The sequence below is a fragment of the Sturnira hondurensis genome, unplaced genomic scaffold (assembly GCF_014824575.4).
Source record: "Sturnira hondurensis isolate 20B ecotype Veracruz unplaced genomic scaffold, ASM1482457v3 Scaffold0020237, whole genome shotgun sequence".
Classification (NCBI taxonomy): Eukaryota; Metazoa; Chordata; class Mammalia; order Chiroptera; family Phyllostomidae; genus Sturnira; species Sturnira hondurensis.
In genome coordinates this window covers 4,819,289-4,835,262 of record NW_028092868.1, presented here as the reverse complement: position 1 = coordinate 4,835,262, position 15,974 = coordinate 4,819,289, and the positions used below count along the sequence as shown (strand labels likewise).

The 15,974-nt window shown below is 40.9% G+C and overlaps 1 protein-coding gene across 2 annotated transcripts in view; it reads left to right on the top strand.

Annotated features, from left to right (window-relative positions):
* The window catches only part of EPHA4 (EPH receptor A4), a 137,004-nt gene extending 122,280 nt beyond the window's left edge, over positions 1–14,724 (top strand). Inside the window, exons 15-18 of one of the 2 annotated variants that reach the window (XM_037029198.1) lie at positions 3,327–3,520; positions 6,454–6,609; positions 6,954–7,869; positions 12,505–14,724. In XM_037029198.1, coding sequence (XP_036885093.1) covers positions 3,327–3,520; positions 6,454–6,609; positions 6,954–7,068 — 465 coding nt within the window. In that variant the 3' untranslated portion in view covers positions 7,069–7,869; positions 12,505–14,724. Of the gene's footprint in view, positions 1–3,326; positions 3,521–6,453; positions 6,639–6,953; positions 7,870–12,504 lie in introns of those variants that run through there. The other variant, XM_037029199.1, reaches the window with a different exon arrangement.
* Positions 14,725–15,974: the final 1,250 nt, after the last annotated feature.

The window sequence follows — 15,974 nt, the reverse complement described above, 5'->3', positions numbered from 1 at the left end:
GATAAAATTGACATGAGAGGTTTATGGGAAGAAAACTAGTGAGTATTTTAAAGCTGGCGGAGTTGTAATTAGAGCTGGCCCCCGGAGGACTCTAACACAGAGCTTCACTGAATGACCCTTTGTAAATTATGCACATCCCTTTAAACACACCATCTGGACTACTTCGTAAGGGCGTATCCACAATGCCTGCAATTTCAGAAAAGCATTCAATAATGACACTAATAAGATTCCAGAGTAATAGAATTTAATTACAAACATCTCTGGTAAGAAAGGGGTAGGGGGGCCCTGGACCAGGGGGGTCTTCCTAGAATACTCATTAGCTAATTCGGGAAAGGTTTTGATTCTGGAAGGGTTGGAAATCAGATCACAATAAAATGTATACTCTGAACTTTTAAAAAACTTATATAAATGATGTCAAATATTAGCACAGAGTGTCTACAAATGCAGGCATTTTCACTTTATAGTATATTTTAGAAAAAATCATCTTTTAAAAATTCTCTGTGCTGTGGGATATCATCTGACCATCTGCCATGCCCTGAAACACAGGGACTTGCCTTGACAATTCAGTGAAAAACCAGGTGTGCTCAGGAAACAACATGCTTGGAGGAGCCTCATTGGTAAAAGAACGTTCAGAGCTACAGAGAAGCTAATGAACTCCATGTCTAGTGGGGCAAAAGAAATTCTCTAACTAGATTAAGAGGAATGGTGGTGTTGACATTGGATTATCTGTGAATCGTAAAGGAAGGTGCATAGCAGATAGGAGGGAAGACAGCAGCTAGTGTAGCTGATAGATAATTACAGGCTGGAAAAGACTACAGATGTGGGTGGTGCGTAATCTATTGTTTGATGTGCTATGCAGATGTCTTCCAGTACCTCTCTTGTAGCAACATTTGATTTGGGGCTACAAACTTTCAGAGGGACAAGGACAGGCAACCTAAATGAGCAAGTAATGTGTGTATTCATTGAATCATCTTATGATTAAACTTTCCTTTATTTTAGTGGAGAGTCATGGTTAAATGCTCATAATAGCAGATTAACTACAGATTTTGTTAGTTTCCCTGCCCTAAATATTTTCAGACCTGGAGTTTTAATAGTTTCTGTATTATATTAAAATCATTTTGATTTTAAATTTTCAGTTGTCTGGCTTTAGCCATGAAAAAGCATCTGAAGCTTTTCTCTCCCACAAATAATACTGATGTACATTCACGTGTATTTTTCTCGGTGTTGCATTCTGTGTAGAGCAGGAATCAGTAGGAAATGTAACTGGAGAATTACTTTCACGTGTAGAATTCATTTGGCATAGAGTGAATGAGTCAATGTAACTTGAAAATATGTCAGTCGTATCAAGTTACTTGTTGGTCTTATTTTAATTTTTAAAAGATTTTCTTTATTTACTTCTTAGAGAGAAGGGAAGGGGGAACGAAAGAGAGGAAGGGAAAGATCAATGTGCAAGAGATGCATCAATTGTATCTCTCTCAGGTTGCCTCTCACACACCCCACAGTGGGGAACCTGGCATGCAACTCAGGTATGTGCCCTGACCTGGAAGCAAACTTGTGACCTTCCGGTTTACAGGCTGGCACTCAGTCCACGGAGCCACACCAGCCAGGGCAATATTTTGTTGGTTGGAATCCTCTGCTCCACCCTCCCCCAAAACATTCAGCAGTAAACTGAGAAAATAGGCTTGGTTGACCCATCAGCCATCTTCCAGGCTGACAGTGGGTAGGGAACTAAGGAGAGAGTGTTAAGCAGTCTGGGGGTTTCCAACACGTTGTGTTAGCCCGGCGTTAGCCCAGTGCTTCTTGCGTTGTCATCGGTTCATTACGCAGTGTTTTCTTCAAGTCTAGGGCTAACACCCTGCACCTGGAAAGATGAAAGAAAGAGAGAGCATCAGGCTGACCTAATGTGATTACCAGAAATGAGTAGAATCATGTTCAGTAAGGTAGGATATAGAAATTGACTTTAGAAGGAGAAGTAAATTAATACTAGTACAACAGGATGTTGGCAAAAAATTCATGGGACGAAAAGGACCAGAGGGCTTAATAAATCACAAGATGCTTGTTAAGCTTACACAGTGTGCGGGTTAAAAAGACAACGGGTCTTACTGGGACAGAGAAACCGGACCCAACTGAACCAACCATTTGGTGTTGAAGACTCATTTTTCAGCAGCAAGTTGGGGAATCCAATGTGCTCACTGGTTGTTTTGCTAGCAACTACAGTTTTTTAAACAAATAAAACTTAACAAAATCCCCAAACAAGCAAAATCACCTCCAGAATCTCATAAGATACCCATAAACAAAGTTTATGAGTAGCCAAGAAATTATGAAGTAATTCCCCTCTTTAAATTCGGCGTGAGTCATGCTGTGTTGCATTACTGGGATTTTTGCCATGAAGAAGGGGGGTTTGGAGAAAAGTCAATAAGAAAAATACTGTAATGCCTGTAAAGACAGATTAGAAACATTAGAATTAGAAGAAAGACTGTTGAATGATTTATTTCTGTCTTATTAGGCACTCTGGGTAGTAAGACAATTATCTCCTACCATTTGAACTTTTTTTCTGTACATGTGGCAGAGTCACCTTTAAAATACAGATGCCCTAGAAGAAGATTAAATTTTTTTTGCTATTACTATTTTTTAACCTACTTAGTAACATAATACCCTTAACAAGGTCAAATGACAGCCAACAGAGACGAAGAAAGAGATACAGAGTTGGCATATTGGTGTATTTTGGTCTCTTGGAAATAGAAATGTTTGGGCATCTAAAAAGACCAAGGAGTGTGCCATTTGAGAGGTTGGCGGTGTCTTCTGGATTGGGGGGTCTGGAAGGTAGTCTCTGCTTTTTACCCATGAGCTGTCTGAATGAGAAGGCACCGGTTTAAAACGATGCAAAGTGGCTTTTATTTTGGAGGCAACTATGAATGCTTCCTAAAGAAGGTCATTAACCAGCTCACAGTCTCTGTTTACTAAGAGTTTTTAGCAGATGCTGAGTAGCAGAATGGGGAAGGTCATTGTCTTATGGTTTCTGAGGGTCAGACCTTCCCCATGTTGTTGATCTGACTGGGTTCTAATCACTGAACACTCATGCATCTTTACTTTACAGTTCCAGGCTGGCATAGCTTGCCATCTGAGAATACCTCATAGCAACAGCTGACTCCCCTACCCTGTTGCCAGTGATATGCAGGTCCAGCTTGGCTTCTATGGAGAAATTGGAGGTGTTACCCTCTTCACACTTACTGGCAGCTTAATGTAAAGGGAACTTGCTCATCAGGATGGTGAACCATTAACAACAGCTTGCCTGGCAGCTTAACATACTCTGTTTTCTCCAATAGGTGATTAAAGCCATTGAGGAAGGCTATCGGCTCCCCCCTCCAATGGACTGCCCCATTGCACTCCACCAGCTGATGCTAGACTGCTGGCAGAAGGAGAGGAGCGACAGGCCTAAATTTGGGCAGATTGTCAACATGTTGGACAAACTAATTCGAAACCCCAGCAGCTTGAAGAGGACGGGGACCGAGAGCTCCAGGTGAGCCATGCTCACTTAACAGTGATGTATGAAAGAATGCATTAGAGATGGCAGGCCAGGGTGACTCATGTTAATTCCTGCCTTTTAGTAGGAGGGCACTTCACAGCTCTCTGCAGCCTGGGTGGTTTCTTAGTTACTGGAGTATTTACGGAAGTTCTCTTCATCATTTTGAAGAGCCAGATACCTGTCAGGCTTAAAGAATAGTAAGAAAAACAAATGTTTTTTTTGAAAAAAAAGCAACAAAATAACGAAAGTGCTTATTTCACGATGCTGGACCTGGACAGTTAGGAAGAGGGATGAATGTACTTTGGGAAGGCATTCAGGTTACCAGATGTTATATTTGGAAAAGGGAAGGGACACTGGGTTTGTAAAAAGGAAGGGTTGGAGGGCAGCTCTTTATGTGCTGCAGTTTTAAGCTGAAGTATTGATTGTCACAAGAGATGCATTAGGCTTCAGTACTTACAGTTTCTTCTGAGTCTTTCCAGAGCAGTAGAAAACAGGACCAAGACAGAAACTGATCAAGTCATAAAGCAGGCAAACAAATGTTTGAGAAGTGTTCTAAAAACAAAGTGATTCAACCACCTATAAAAGTTGTAGTTTTTTCATGGGGAAGAGCAAAATGAAATGCATCAGTCCCGAAAGAAGATTAAGATACTGTAATTCCTATAGTTCAGTAGGAACTTTTCTTCAGAGAGCCTGAGCTTTCCTGGTTTAAGGTTCGGGATACCTAGGTTCCAGCTCCATTGAAAAAGGTGTAGACCGTCCTTAGCTAAATGATATGAGAGGCCGGGCACAATAAGACCAGGTGATTCAGGCCTGCATGAGGTGAGGCATCAACTCCTCTTCAAATCTGCACTTCTCAAAGGCCTCTCTCAATTTCATCATGACCTTGAGGTAAAAACAGAAGGACGTTTTTCCAAAGCTGTGCAAACCCTTCCTGTTGGCCAGAGTTGAGATGTTCTCCTCTGGACTTCCTCCTGAAAACTAGCCTAAAGATGGCACACAAGAAGGACCATGCTTACTGTCATGCATGATAAAAAGCATGTGGAGCAAACAGCACAGGTGCCTTCTGTTCTCTTTTAGGCTTTCAGTTCCCTGGCCACAATACAAAGGGCTTAGTGGTCACGCGCTTCTGCAATAACACTAGGCCGAATTCATATGTTACTTCTGCCGCTCGGGAGATATGTAACCTAAAAAAACCCCTAACATTTCCGAGTTCGTTTCTGTTCTTCTGTTCACTGAGAGGGGGAAAATAGATGGCTCTCAAGCCAGGTTTCCACGAAGCTGGCTATGATTCTAACTGAACCTCCAGCTTCTACACCTCCAGTTCCGGAGCCCATGTGCTTTGTTTGAGAGTCCTCAGGCCAGTTGTTCCTATAAAAAGCTTGGAGACTTCCAGAACAAGCTTGAGAATATTCCATAGGATTAATTGATATGGAGTGACAATATTTCCATCCTAAGGTCATTCTGACTTTCTCAGATACCTAGAGTTTGCACATTGCCTATTAATGTTCTTGGCTTAAAGTTAGAAGTAAATGCAAATGGTTGCTCCTTGTTTAATAATGAATAATTGAATTAGTAAATATTCAGCACTAATGTCTGAAATTCTATGTGGTAATATTTGCTATTGCTTCAAAACTGGGGCAAGAACTATATCTTGATTATTCTTGCCATGAAAATTGGCAGAATTTTACTTACAAAATTGGACATAATTGAAATAATGGACATGAAAGGACACAAAGGCAGAATATTTGGGTGCAGAACTACTTGATAAAACAAGTCTATTAAGATATTTACATGAAAGTAATGTAAATCAAAATAACAGGTAAAAATTAAAGTAAAAATGTAATTGCATTAATTCTGCTATGTAGAAAATAAACCAAGGCATTATATGGATTTAATTTTGTTTTTACAAAAAGATAACTTTTTTACTTGACACTTCAGTAATGATAGTATGCTTTTGATTTAATAGTTTATGTTCAAGCAACATAGTTGCGGGGTGAAAGTCATGTAAACATGTTAAAATAAACTTCATTCCATAATTTCTAGAGAGAAATTTGTTGTTATATAGGTAATTACAGTGAAGGTAGTATAGAATACCCTGTAAAGGACAATCCTGTGATATTAGGTATTTTGATGATGACTTATGAGTTTTTTACTAAATACTTTTCATTGATAGATAATTTATTACATATTCATATTATAAAGAATGGCAGAATTCCTACCTCGAACTATAGTTGCTCTTAAGAATGACCTAATATATAACACCTGTCCTGAGAAATGAATAAAGTACTAAGTAAGTTAATAAAATGGGCTCATATTTTGTTGAAATGATTATTTAGGAGCCCCAGCAAAGAAATACAGGAGCGCATTCCACAGTCTAAACAATGATCAAAGTGGCCATTCTTCCTTCCCGTCTTGGCACGCGTGCAGGTCAGGCCTGGGTTGATTAAAGGGGATTAACTCCCTGCTGTCTCAAGTTTGTTCGAATGCACTGAGACTGCCTGCAGACCTGGCTGGAAACACACTGGACTTGAACTCTTGCTGCTTTCTCCTTCCCTCAAGCCTGGCTCGTTGAAGCACACAGTTTCCCTTACTCATACTCCACTAGGGTTTCCATAGTTGCTGAACTAAAGTCTGTAATATTCAGCCCTGGCAGGGCCTGGACTCTTTCTGCAATCTACTTCTGCCACGAGGGCTCCCCAAATCTTTAGCCCAGGCTAGGATGTTAAAAGACCTGCTATGATCATTAATGCGCTAGGAAGTTCACATGAAACGGGCATGGGATATGAACTCAGGTCTAGGCCGATTGCTAACATGCTTTAGAAGATTTCTCTTGGTGTTTCAGTTCTGCGTGTCTGTCTCAGGCAACCTGACTTCCGAGTCTTGCTGTCTCATTGATAGCTGTCTACACTTTCTTACTCCATTTCCAGACCTAACACTGCCTTGTTGGACCCGAGCTCCCCTGAATTCTCCGCTGTGGTATCAGTGGGCGATTGGCTCCAGGCCATTAAAATGGACCGGTATAAGGATAACTTCACGGCTGCTGGTTATACCACACTAGAGGCTGTAGTGCACATGAACCAGGAGTAAGTACTCAGCGATGTAACACGAAAGGGTAAATCTAGATTTAATAGTATTTCCCCCCCCTTTTTTTTTTTTTTTTGCTTTGAGCTGCATAATCATCCTACCCATTATAAAAACAAAAACCCAAACTGGAATGCCTTTCATTTTGATTGAGTGTAATTGTACACAGCCTTTATAAAGCACCTACATTGTTGCCTTAAATTGCTTAATTAAACATGTTAATAAACCTGCCTTGTTGTGCTGTATGAATTGTGGCTGATTCAAACGTGTGTCTGCATGAAGCCCGGAGAAGAGATTCTGAGCCCTCCTAACATACTCTCCCTCCTTTCTCTCCCCTTCTGCATAGTGACCTGGCACGAATTGGAATCACAGCTGTCACACACCAGAATAAGATTTTGAGCAGCGTCCAGGCGATGAGAACCCAAATGCAGCAGATACACGGCAGAATGGTTCCCGTCTGAGCCAGTATTGACTAAACTCAAAACTCTTGAAATTAGTTTACCTCATCCATGCACTTTAATTGAAGAACTGCACTTTTTTTACTTCGTCTTCGCCCTCTGAAATTAAAAAAAAAAATCTATCTGCAGTGTTGCTTGGTGTACAGACTGCTGGAAACTGGGGCTTATTGAAATGACCACCGTCATTCGAGTTCGACCTGGAACAAATTGTTTCTCGGAAGTACTTCTTCGGTCACCAGTTTGTAAAATACACACAGCTGTGCAAATAGGACACCACCTCTGAGTCTTGATGTCATGTTTGCTGCCAGACACTGAGCTTCTCTGAGACATCCCGTCCTTTCTCCACTGGGAATTACAGCCGTGGTATTTTGTTTGTGGCATAAATGACAGTCCTCCTTCTTTCACTGGAATGAAGACCATGCCCAGCCACACCTTTGAAGGACTCACTGGTAGCTTTTCAGGCTTGGTTCACAGTAGGGGGAGAAACCTAGGTAACAGCCATGCGGCTCATCCGTGTTGCTCCTTCGATGCCTAGTCCACTGGGTGGCTTGTGGTGACATGAGGGGATGAAAAGTAGAGGAAAGTGGATTTAAAAATAATAATAATAAAACCCAAGCACCATACACACCCCCCTAACTGGACAAGCAAGGTCTGTTTCTTTGGGCCCAAGGCTGTGCCATATAAAGTCTTATTTTGGGGACTACAGATTTACCGTTACTACCTTAAGGATAGCGGACTGGGACAATCTTGAATAGGGAACTTTCATACGTCCCTTCTTTAAAGAAGCAAACCCCAATCTCCAAGGTAAGGCCAAAAGAACCAGCAATGGTTCTTTCCAATGGTTCTTTCTTTAATGAACACATTGTTTTCTTGAAAATTGATCTTATTTGAGACACTGAGCAGTAATTTTTTTTTTGACGTCTGTCAGGGAGTTTGGGATTCTTTCAGTGTTTCAATTCTCTCAACAAGAGGAAAGGAGACCCAAACCAATATGGCTTCCCTACTGTTCTTCAAAAAGTGAAATAAGAGCCATTTCCAGAGGAATTCAATCCAATTCAAGAGGATGGACTCTACTGGCTGTGCTTTCTCTTATACAGGGCTCTTTTGGCCCTTTGGTGCCCTTCACAATACAAATATTTATTGAGCATATTCTGGGCCCCAGGTAGTAACCTTGAACCTTGTTGGGTCATGCACATGTCCATTCTTCAGGGAGTTTTCTTCAGTTGCGAATCCTCTCTGTTAGTCTCATTTTACGTCGTGCTCTCTAGTAGCCCTTGTACCAAACAGGGTGAGCCAGGGAGCATTTACCTAAGTGCCAGTGGTGAGACCTGGAGCTCACCTGAATTTCCTCATTATCAGCAAGTGACCTGCTAAAAAAACATGTGTTTCATCCAGAAAGCCCTTTAACCATAAGATGTTTCTATTTTAATCCTGGAATTTTCTTCTTGAAACTTGTAAATGGCTTTGTTCATGCCTAACTTTTTTGTCTAGACCAATTTTAACTTTTTTTAACTTCCATCTTTATCACCTTTAAACAACAACTTGGCTGATTTTAATGACCTTCCCCCCCTTTGTTTATCTTCAAAGCTATTACAGTGAAGAATATTAAATGTGATGTTCTCAAATCATGACAGTTTAGGGAAAACCTTTTGCAACATTAGTTATAAAAGCTTTTCTGTTTAGAAGGAATGCAGAATTTGTTTTTTAAACTGCCTATACAACTCTTGTATTATTACCACTTTTGCTAAAGTCTGGGAGTTCTAGATATTCAGGATAAAAGTTGGCGAATGTAGATTGGGTGTTTCTTTCTTTTCTTTTTTTTTTTTTTGAAAAAGTATAAAATTTTTTTCTTTCAGAAACACTGTGGACTACTTTATATTAAACCTTCACAGACTAATTCAAATAAGATAACACTATGGCATTATTTTATAAGTAGAAAGAGAATGTTACCTTGCATATCAATTGAATAATTAAAAGTTTTGCTTTCTTAAATTCAATGACTTAAGGCTTGAAGTCTTTTTCTAAATAGTGAACATATTCAAAACAGAGCATTTTAAATGAGAGAGGGTTGATTCTAAACTATTCGATGTTGGTGTCATTTTGTTACTTCTCAATAGGTATCTCTTTATTTTTAGAGAGAGGGGAAGGGAAGGAGAAAGATTGGGAGAGAAACATCAATGTGTGGTTGCCTCTCATGTGTCCCCTACTGGGGACCTGGCCTGCAACCCAGGCATGTGCCCTGACTGGGAATCGAACCAGCAAACAATAGGTATCTCTTTAAATGAAATAATCAGGTGGGGATTCAAAGAAAGGCGGAATATGAAACTTTCATTCAGAGGTTGCCTTTTGAATCTTAAATTTAACACATGCAGCAGTTACAGTGCACGCCAATGGAAAAGCCAGAGAAGGCCTTTCCAAGTGTCTAAACTAAATTTGAGTAGCAGTAAGAGCGGTAACATCACAGCTTCCGCAAACTAACATATTTTAGAAGAGCAATGTGAAGACAATAGAAATGTTGCATTATGTCCCAGGGCATGGAGCCAGACTCAGGCATCCAGACTGCTGTGGATTCTAAAGCCAACCGAGATGTTGACACTGGGAAATTCACTCCGTGTTTCTTTGCAACTCAGTTCCTCCACCGGGAAATTAGAGATAATGATACTTCAATAATAACCCCTTTCCTAACACACGGTATTGTAAGTGCATATGAAATACTCTTACGTGGGACATACTGAACTTTCCATAAGAAAGGTGTACTCTTCCTCCGTGGTTTCCCAAGTGTTAGTCATCCTCTTTCACTCGTGAATCCAGATGTTTTATTGCAACAGGCCAGAGCGAGGTGAAATGAAGTTCAGTGCGAGGGAACCAAACAGATGAAGCTTCTTCCCTTTATATGGATTTATGAGTGTTTGGGGGTAAATGTGCATCTGTACAAAAAGTGGTAAACCTCTGAAATTACTCCTGCATTATTTAGCCTGGAAATTCATGAAATCTGTTAGTTTATAATGGAAAGAAGGAAGTGCTCAAGGAAGAGTCATTGCCACGAGAGGAACTGGGTACTGATGACACTTTGATGTCTTCATGGCTGACTCAAGGGCACAGTGCTTTGTTTATTTAGTCACGGTGACAGTCCCCTTCTTTGCTGATGATCCCACGTACACCACATGCTTTGTCTGGTCTTTGTTCCAGCGATTCCCCATGATAAAGGAGTTGCCTGAATTCAAAGGAGAAAAAAGGCGTATTTTTCTCCACTCTGGTTCTGGCATTAAGTAGACATAAGCCTTCGTGTTCCAACACTTCTCACTTCAAACATCAAATCCTATTCACATACACATGGTCCCCAGATATTATAAATATATTTATATAATATACATTGACATCTAAGTGTTGGGAAGAAGGAACTGGAAAACTGCAAGAAGACAATTCCTTTTGATTTTTTAAGAAAATTAGTATTTTTATTTTTTACCTTTTGTTTTTAAGTAGTTTTTATTGTTTATTCTATTACAGTGGTCCCATTTTTTCCCTTTTGCCCCTCTCCCCCCAGCCTACCCCTCTGGACCACAGTTCAGTCCCCTCCTTGTTCTCCATACCCACGCGCCCTTCATACCTGTGCTGTGACTAGTCCCTTCCCCTTCCTTCCACCACCCACCCTCTCCCACATCCCCTCCTTCAGCTCTCAGCCGGCTCCGTGTTTCCATGTCTCTGGTTCTGTCTTTCTTGTTAGCCCATTCGGTCTGGAAACCACTCTCTCTCTTCTAAGAACGGGATTTGTAGCAGCAAAAGATCACTGCCTTCAAATGCTCGCATATCCGTTTGGTGTTGGCTGCCCTGCACTAGAATCTTAAGGTCATAGTCATGTTCTACTTTCATTTTATATGAGTACCTGCCTGCCTGATGGAATCTTTGCACATTCAGATTTCAAAACTGCATTCGATGGATTTCCTGATTTCCTGAGAAGACACAGTGAGAAAGATAGATCTGATTCCTTTTCTTTCATTTTTCGTAACTGTCAAGATGATGCTGCTGACAGTGGCTTCTTAAAGACCTTGCTAGTTATACTCTCACCCCATTTATAATTTTTAATTGCTTAAAAATTTCTATCTGACTTGTATAATTACTGTACTATTTTATAAGGAACCTTTATTTCTCTCTTTCTAAATAGACTAAAGTATTTTCTAGAAGTTTAAAATGTTCATCTCCCTCAAAGAAAGTAAAATTTATTTATCTCTCTCACACAGTAAATAAGCCACCTATTTATATATACACACAAGCAAATAAATAGGTGGTTTAATAAAATAAACAAGGTTGTCTGTGAAGGTACATTGTGGTCTCAGTCCTTGCTCCATACCTGAAGGTGCCAACCACCAAGCCTGGTGACTGTGGTCACTGGGGTGGGAAGTGTAGTCCAAGAAGCAGTCTCGACAGTCAGTTGTCACGAAGGAAAGAGAGATGGCTTCTTCTGTGTCGAGTTGATTTTTTGGCGAATGAGGAGCCCCGGCGCTTTCACTGAACTGTGCCAGCCCTGTTCGGTTGTCCGCTGATAGGCATCTGTGGCAGATTCATTCTTGGTGGGCTTCAGCCCCCAAGACCACTCTCCTTCTGGCACCCAAACTCTTATTTTTGCCCATGGCCCCAGGTCCCCTCTCTCTCTGCCTGTCCTGAGCAGATTGTATGGATCTTTGACTGATTAGATAATCTCATTCACTAGAAGTACTTTTTAAGAGAAACACCCAATACTTTATTTTCTTAGTTTGTATTTTGGCAGTTGTATTGTTGACTATTGGCAGATTGGGATGTTTCCCAATATAGGGTAGGGCAAAAGCAAGTTTATAGTTCATATGGGCAGTAATACAATCATTAATAAATAACCAGAGAATAAACTTCAGTGTTTCACGTACCCACGTGGGTAGACCGAATTTGGCCCCACCCTGTATGTCCCCCAGATACATAGCTTCCCACTTTGAAACGGCTGGATGCTGGCGCCTGGGCTTTTACCGCCGGACCCTTTGCCTTTTAGAAACCCTAGGTCTTTCTCAGCCTACCCAACTGAACCGTCCCGGTCAGAATTTTCGTTCCAAAGAGAAGCTGTTCACACAGAGCTACAGAGTCAGACTGTGCGGGTTCTTGCCCCAGTTTTGCCACTGGAGCGTTTATGACCACGAGCAGGTAGCCTGGCTTGTCTGCGCTCCAGTGTCCTCGTCCGTGTAATAGGAATAACAGTAATGCTTCCTCTGAGTGGTGATAATTAAGCTGTGACTATACAGAATTTTTTGGTGGTTGTCGTTTTTCAGAGGAGGAAATGAGAATTCATGATCTCCCTCCTACTTACTGAGCCATGCCAACTCCTGTGGGCCTATATACTTCCTTGCAATATTGATTGACAACTGGCTGGCAATATTAGTTGACCCTTTGTCTAAAGCCTTGTTCCTCTCTCTCTAGGGAGTAGATTCTGCTATCTTGGCTTCACAGCCCTTCCTGTTGATTACAAAGCCCACAGAAGAAAACAGAACACACCCTGCTTGCTTCCTTCTCCGTGGGTTTCTTCTGCGTCTACTGTGCGAGGAAAGACACACGTGAAACAGACGCAACACCTGCGAAGAATAAATGCATGACTTGCAAATCTCCTTTCCAGTGAAAGAAACGGCAGACATTCAAGGTTCGGCGTCTGTTCTCTGGTTGCACTGAGGAACATACACCAGCTCTGCAGAACCCCAGTTCCCAGACTCCTTGTGGTTTTATTTATATGTATTTCCATATCTCATTGCTGTATGTCACTGCTGCATTGGTGTGGCAGCAAGTGACCAAAGGCTGCAGGTTTTACTATGGACGCCAGGTCAGGTGGCACCATGCAAAACAAAGCCAGTTCCTATGAGCTGCCTATGATATGCATTGCTGAAGTAACATTTTACCCAGGGTGTGCCATTGCAGTGATATAACTATATTTTTTCCTAGACTAAATATGAGCTGACTATCTGTTTTGATGTGTGTACATAGGCGTGAGTGAGTGTGTGTGTGTGTGTGTGCACGTGTGTAACCTCATGCTTAGAACTGCCTGTGAATGTTGTGGAATGCTACACCTGGAAAGTTCTGGTTTTCCACCAGTTCTGAGATGAAGAGCCACACGAGGTCGTGGGCCTGGAGACCATGCCCATCCCCTTAGACAGACAACCCGGGAATGTTAAATGTCCTGTATTTATATTGTATTTTGTAGCTGCCACACTAACCTTGATAGGTAATAATACAGCTTTGGGCAGAAGCGTTTTCACCTTAGCGGTGGAGTAATATTAGAATATAAATCCATGTCAGTGACAATCCATCATCAAAGTCACGAATTCGGACTGAACGCCTCATCTGAATCACCAGTTCCTTGATGAAGAGAGAGAAGGGGATGGCATGTGTCTAGTAACCCCAAATGGAGTACAAGTAGCCTTCGTTTTCCTGCATAAATGGACTTGACGAATGCGAACAAATATATGCAATTCATATGCTTTCGGAGATGAACGTAGACATGTGCGTCAGCTTTGAGATGATGTGTCCTGGATTAATACCTTGTCTCTCACGACCACAGAGCAACACATGCCAGGTTAGCATAGTCGGGATTAAATGGCTGCAAGCAATTTCAGGTGCCCAATGACATGTTCCACGGTTATTGGTATAGCGCTAACTCCAATGGCCCCCAAAGTACACCAGCCTTCTAGAATCTGAGGTCCGCTGTGTGAAGATTCTGTTTCGCTGTGATACGTACACCAAACTCCAGCCAACATACTGCCATGTTTCATGATCTGAGTGGCTGCCTTGCTTGTTCTAAGCTATGGTTGCAGAGACTGTGGCCATTCATATAAGCTGTAACATCAAATCAGGGAGATATGGGAAACAAAAGATTCCGAACCCTGTGTCGCTGAATCAGTAAAGAAAATCATCAGTGAATATTTATTGCATTCTGTCAGGGTGTATGGCATTGTGTTCTTACAACTATGCCAGAGTGACAAAGTTAACTCACCCCTTTGGGGGGACTTTAATATATTTTTAAAGGGATGTGCCTATGCATTGATGCCTGAAAAATATGTATAAAGAAATGAGGTTGAATCTCTGAGCAGGTCACCTTTCCTCTAGAGGTAAGGGCAGGAGGCCAGCTTTGGGGGCTGGGTCTAGCCCCACAAGTGAGTGCTGGCCCAGTGAGCTCAGATCTACCATTGGGAAGTGTTAAGCTGACCCCTTGCACCAAATCAAGTAGCTTCACCATGTGTCTACTGGCCCCAAATTATTTTTAACAATATTATGAATAAAATGTTCTGGTGTGTTTTAAAAAGTTACTTTGAAGAAAGGCTGTGCTCACTACACGGCTGGTGTGTGTGTTTTGACACCTCTTGTATTCAATCTGTGAAGGATATGTGTATTAATCCATACAAGCTTATAGCCTCAATATTTGTCTGAAGACACTTAAATTCTGACCAGTAAAGTTCTAGAAGCAATATTTTCACTTATTTAACATTCTCCAAACAACATCAAGCATTGATACGCACTGAAAAGTGTATTTTTTTATCACTCCAAGTATGTTGGAATATGCAAGGACTGTGGTTAAAATTAGAATGTACAAGGCATATTATAATTTAGTTCATACTGAAAAAGGAATTAACTGAACATAGAGTCATTCATACATGTTCCAAAATTTGAGCAATCTCTTGAGTTAGACATAGATTTTCTATTTTGTTTTAATTTGTCAAGATATTTTTCTTCCCTTCATAAAACTTAGGTACACATAACTTATGTCATTTATTTATGGTCTTTTATACCTAGTTTGTAAAATTGTAAAATAGCAAACTAAATGCAAAGGGTTTGCATTTGAAAACAATAAAGTAGTTGCCATATTCAAACCTGGAATCTAGTTGTCTCTTCAATGATTTCTGCTATAGATATGGTGGTTCTAAACTAAGTAGTTGTCGGTTGTCATTTGGTAAAAACACAAAATCTCAATTGCATTAAACAGACTTATTTAGAGGATAAACAGCATTGACTTTTAAACGGGCCTCACCCTTGAGAACAACACATTAGCAACCCTGACTTAGATTCTGGGAGATCTCCTGTTCCCTTTTAATGAGACTGAACTTTGGCTGGAATTCAGACTCCACTTCTTACTGACCATTCAGTCTGGGGCAAGTTTCTTAACTTCCCTGTGTCCTTTTCCTTGTTTGTGGACTGGCAATTACAATGCCAAGAGCTTTTATGGAGACAAACACCACATACTCTCACTTGTAACTGGATCTAATGAACAAAATTAACTAATGAACAAAATGGAATCAGAGCCACATAAACATGGAACAGGCTGACAGCTGTAATGGGAGGGGGAGGTGGAAACTGGTTGAAAGAAGATGAAGGTGTTAGGTAAAGGACATATATGAGAGACCCATGGGCATGAACAATGGTGTGGGGATTGACTGCAAATGGGGGGCAGGCTGGGGAGAAGAGGCAAAGGGGGAAATATTGGGGCAACTGTAATCGCATAAAGCAATAAAAAAGACTTAAAATATTAATTACCACAGTGTCTAACCAAAAATCAATGAATGGTAGCTATTCTCAAGAGGCTTTTTGATGATATAAGCTGTCTTTTCTAATATCCCAAGTTCTGCATCCTCTCAAACACCTTTGCTATTGATCCAAATGGCCAGCTACCCCTTTCACTGTGAGTTTTCACTCTGGATCCTTAGATCCTTGGCTTCTTGAGGGTACATTGGAACTCCAAAATGTGGTGCAAATGCGAATGATTCTGTTTTGTGTTTTGATGGGCAGAAAGACCAGATCAGAAATGTCATTAAGCTCCAAATTAGTCTGTGATACAAAAATATCAAGGATGCATATTCTCATCATGAATGCTTTCCTCATTAAATAAACTATCAGTTGAGTACACCCCT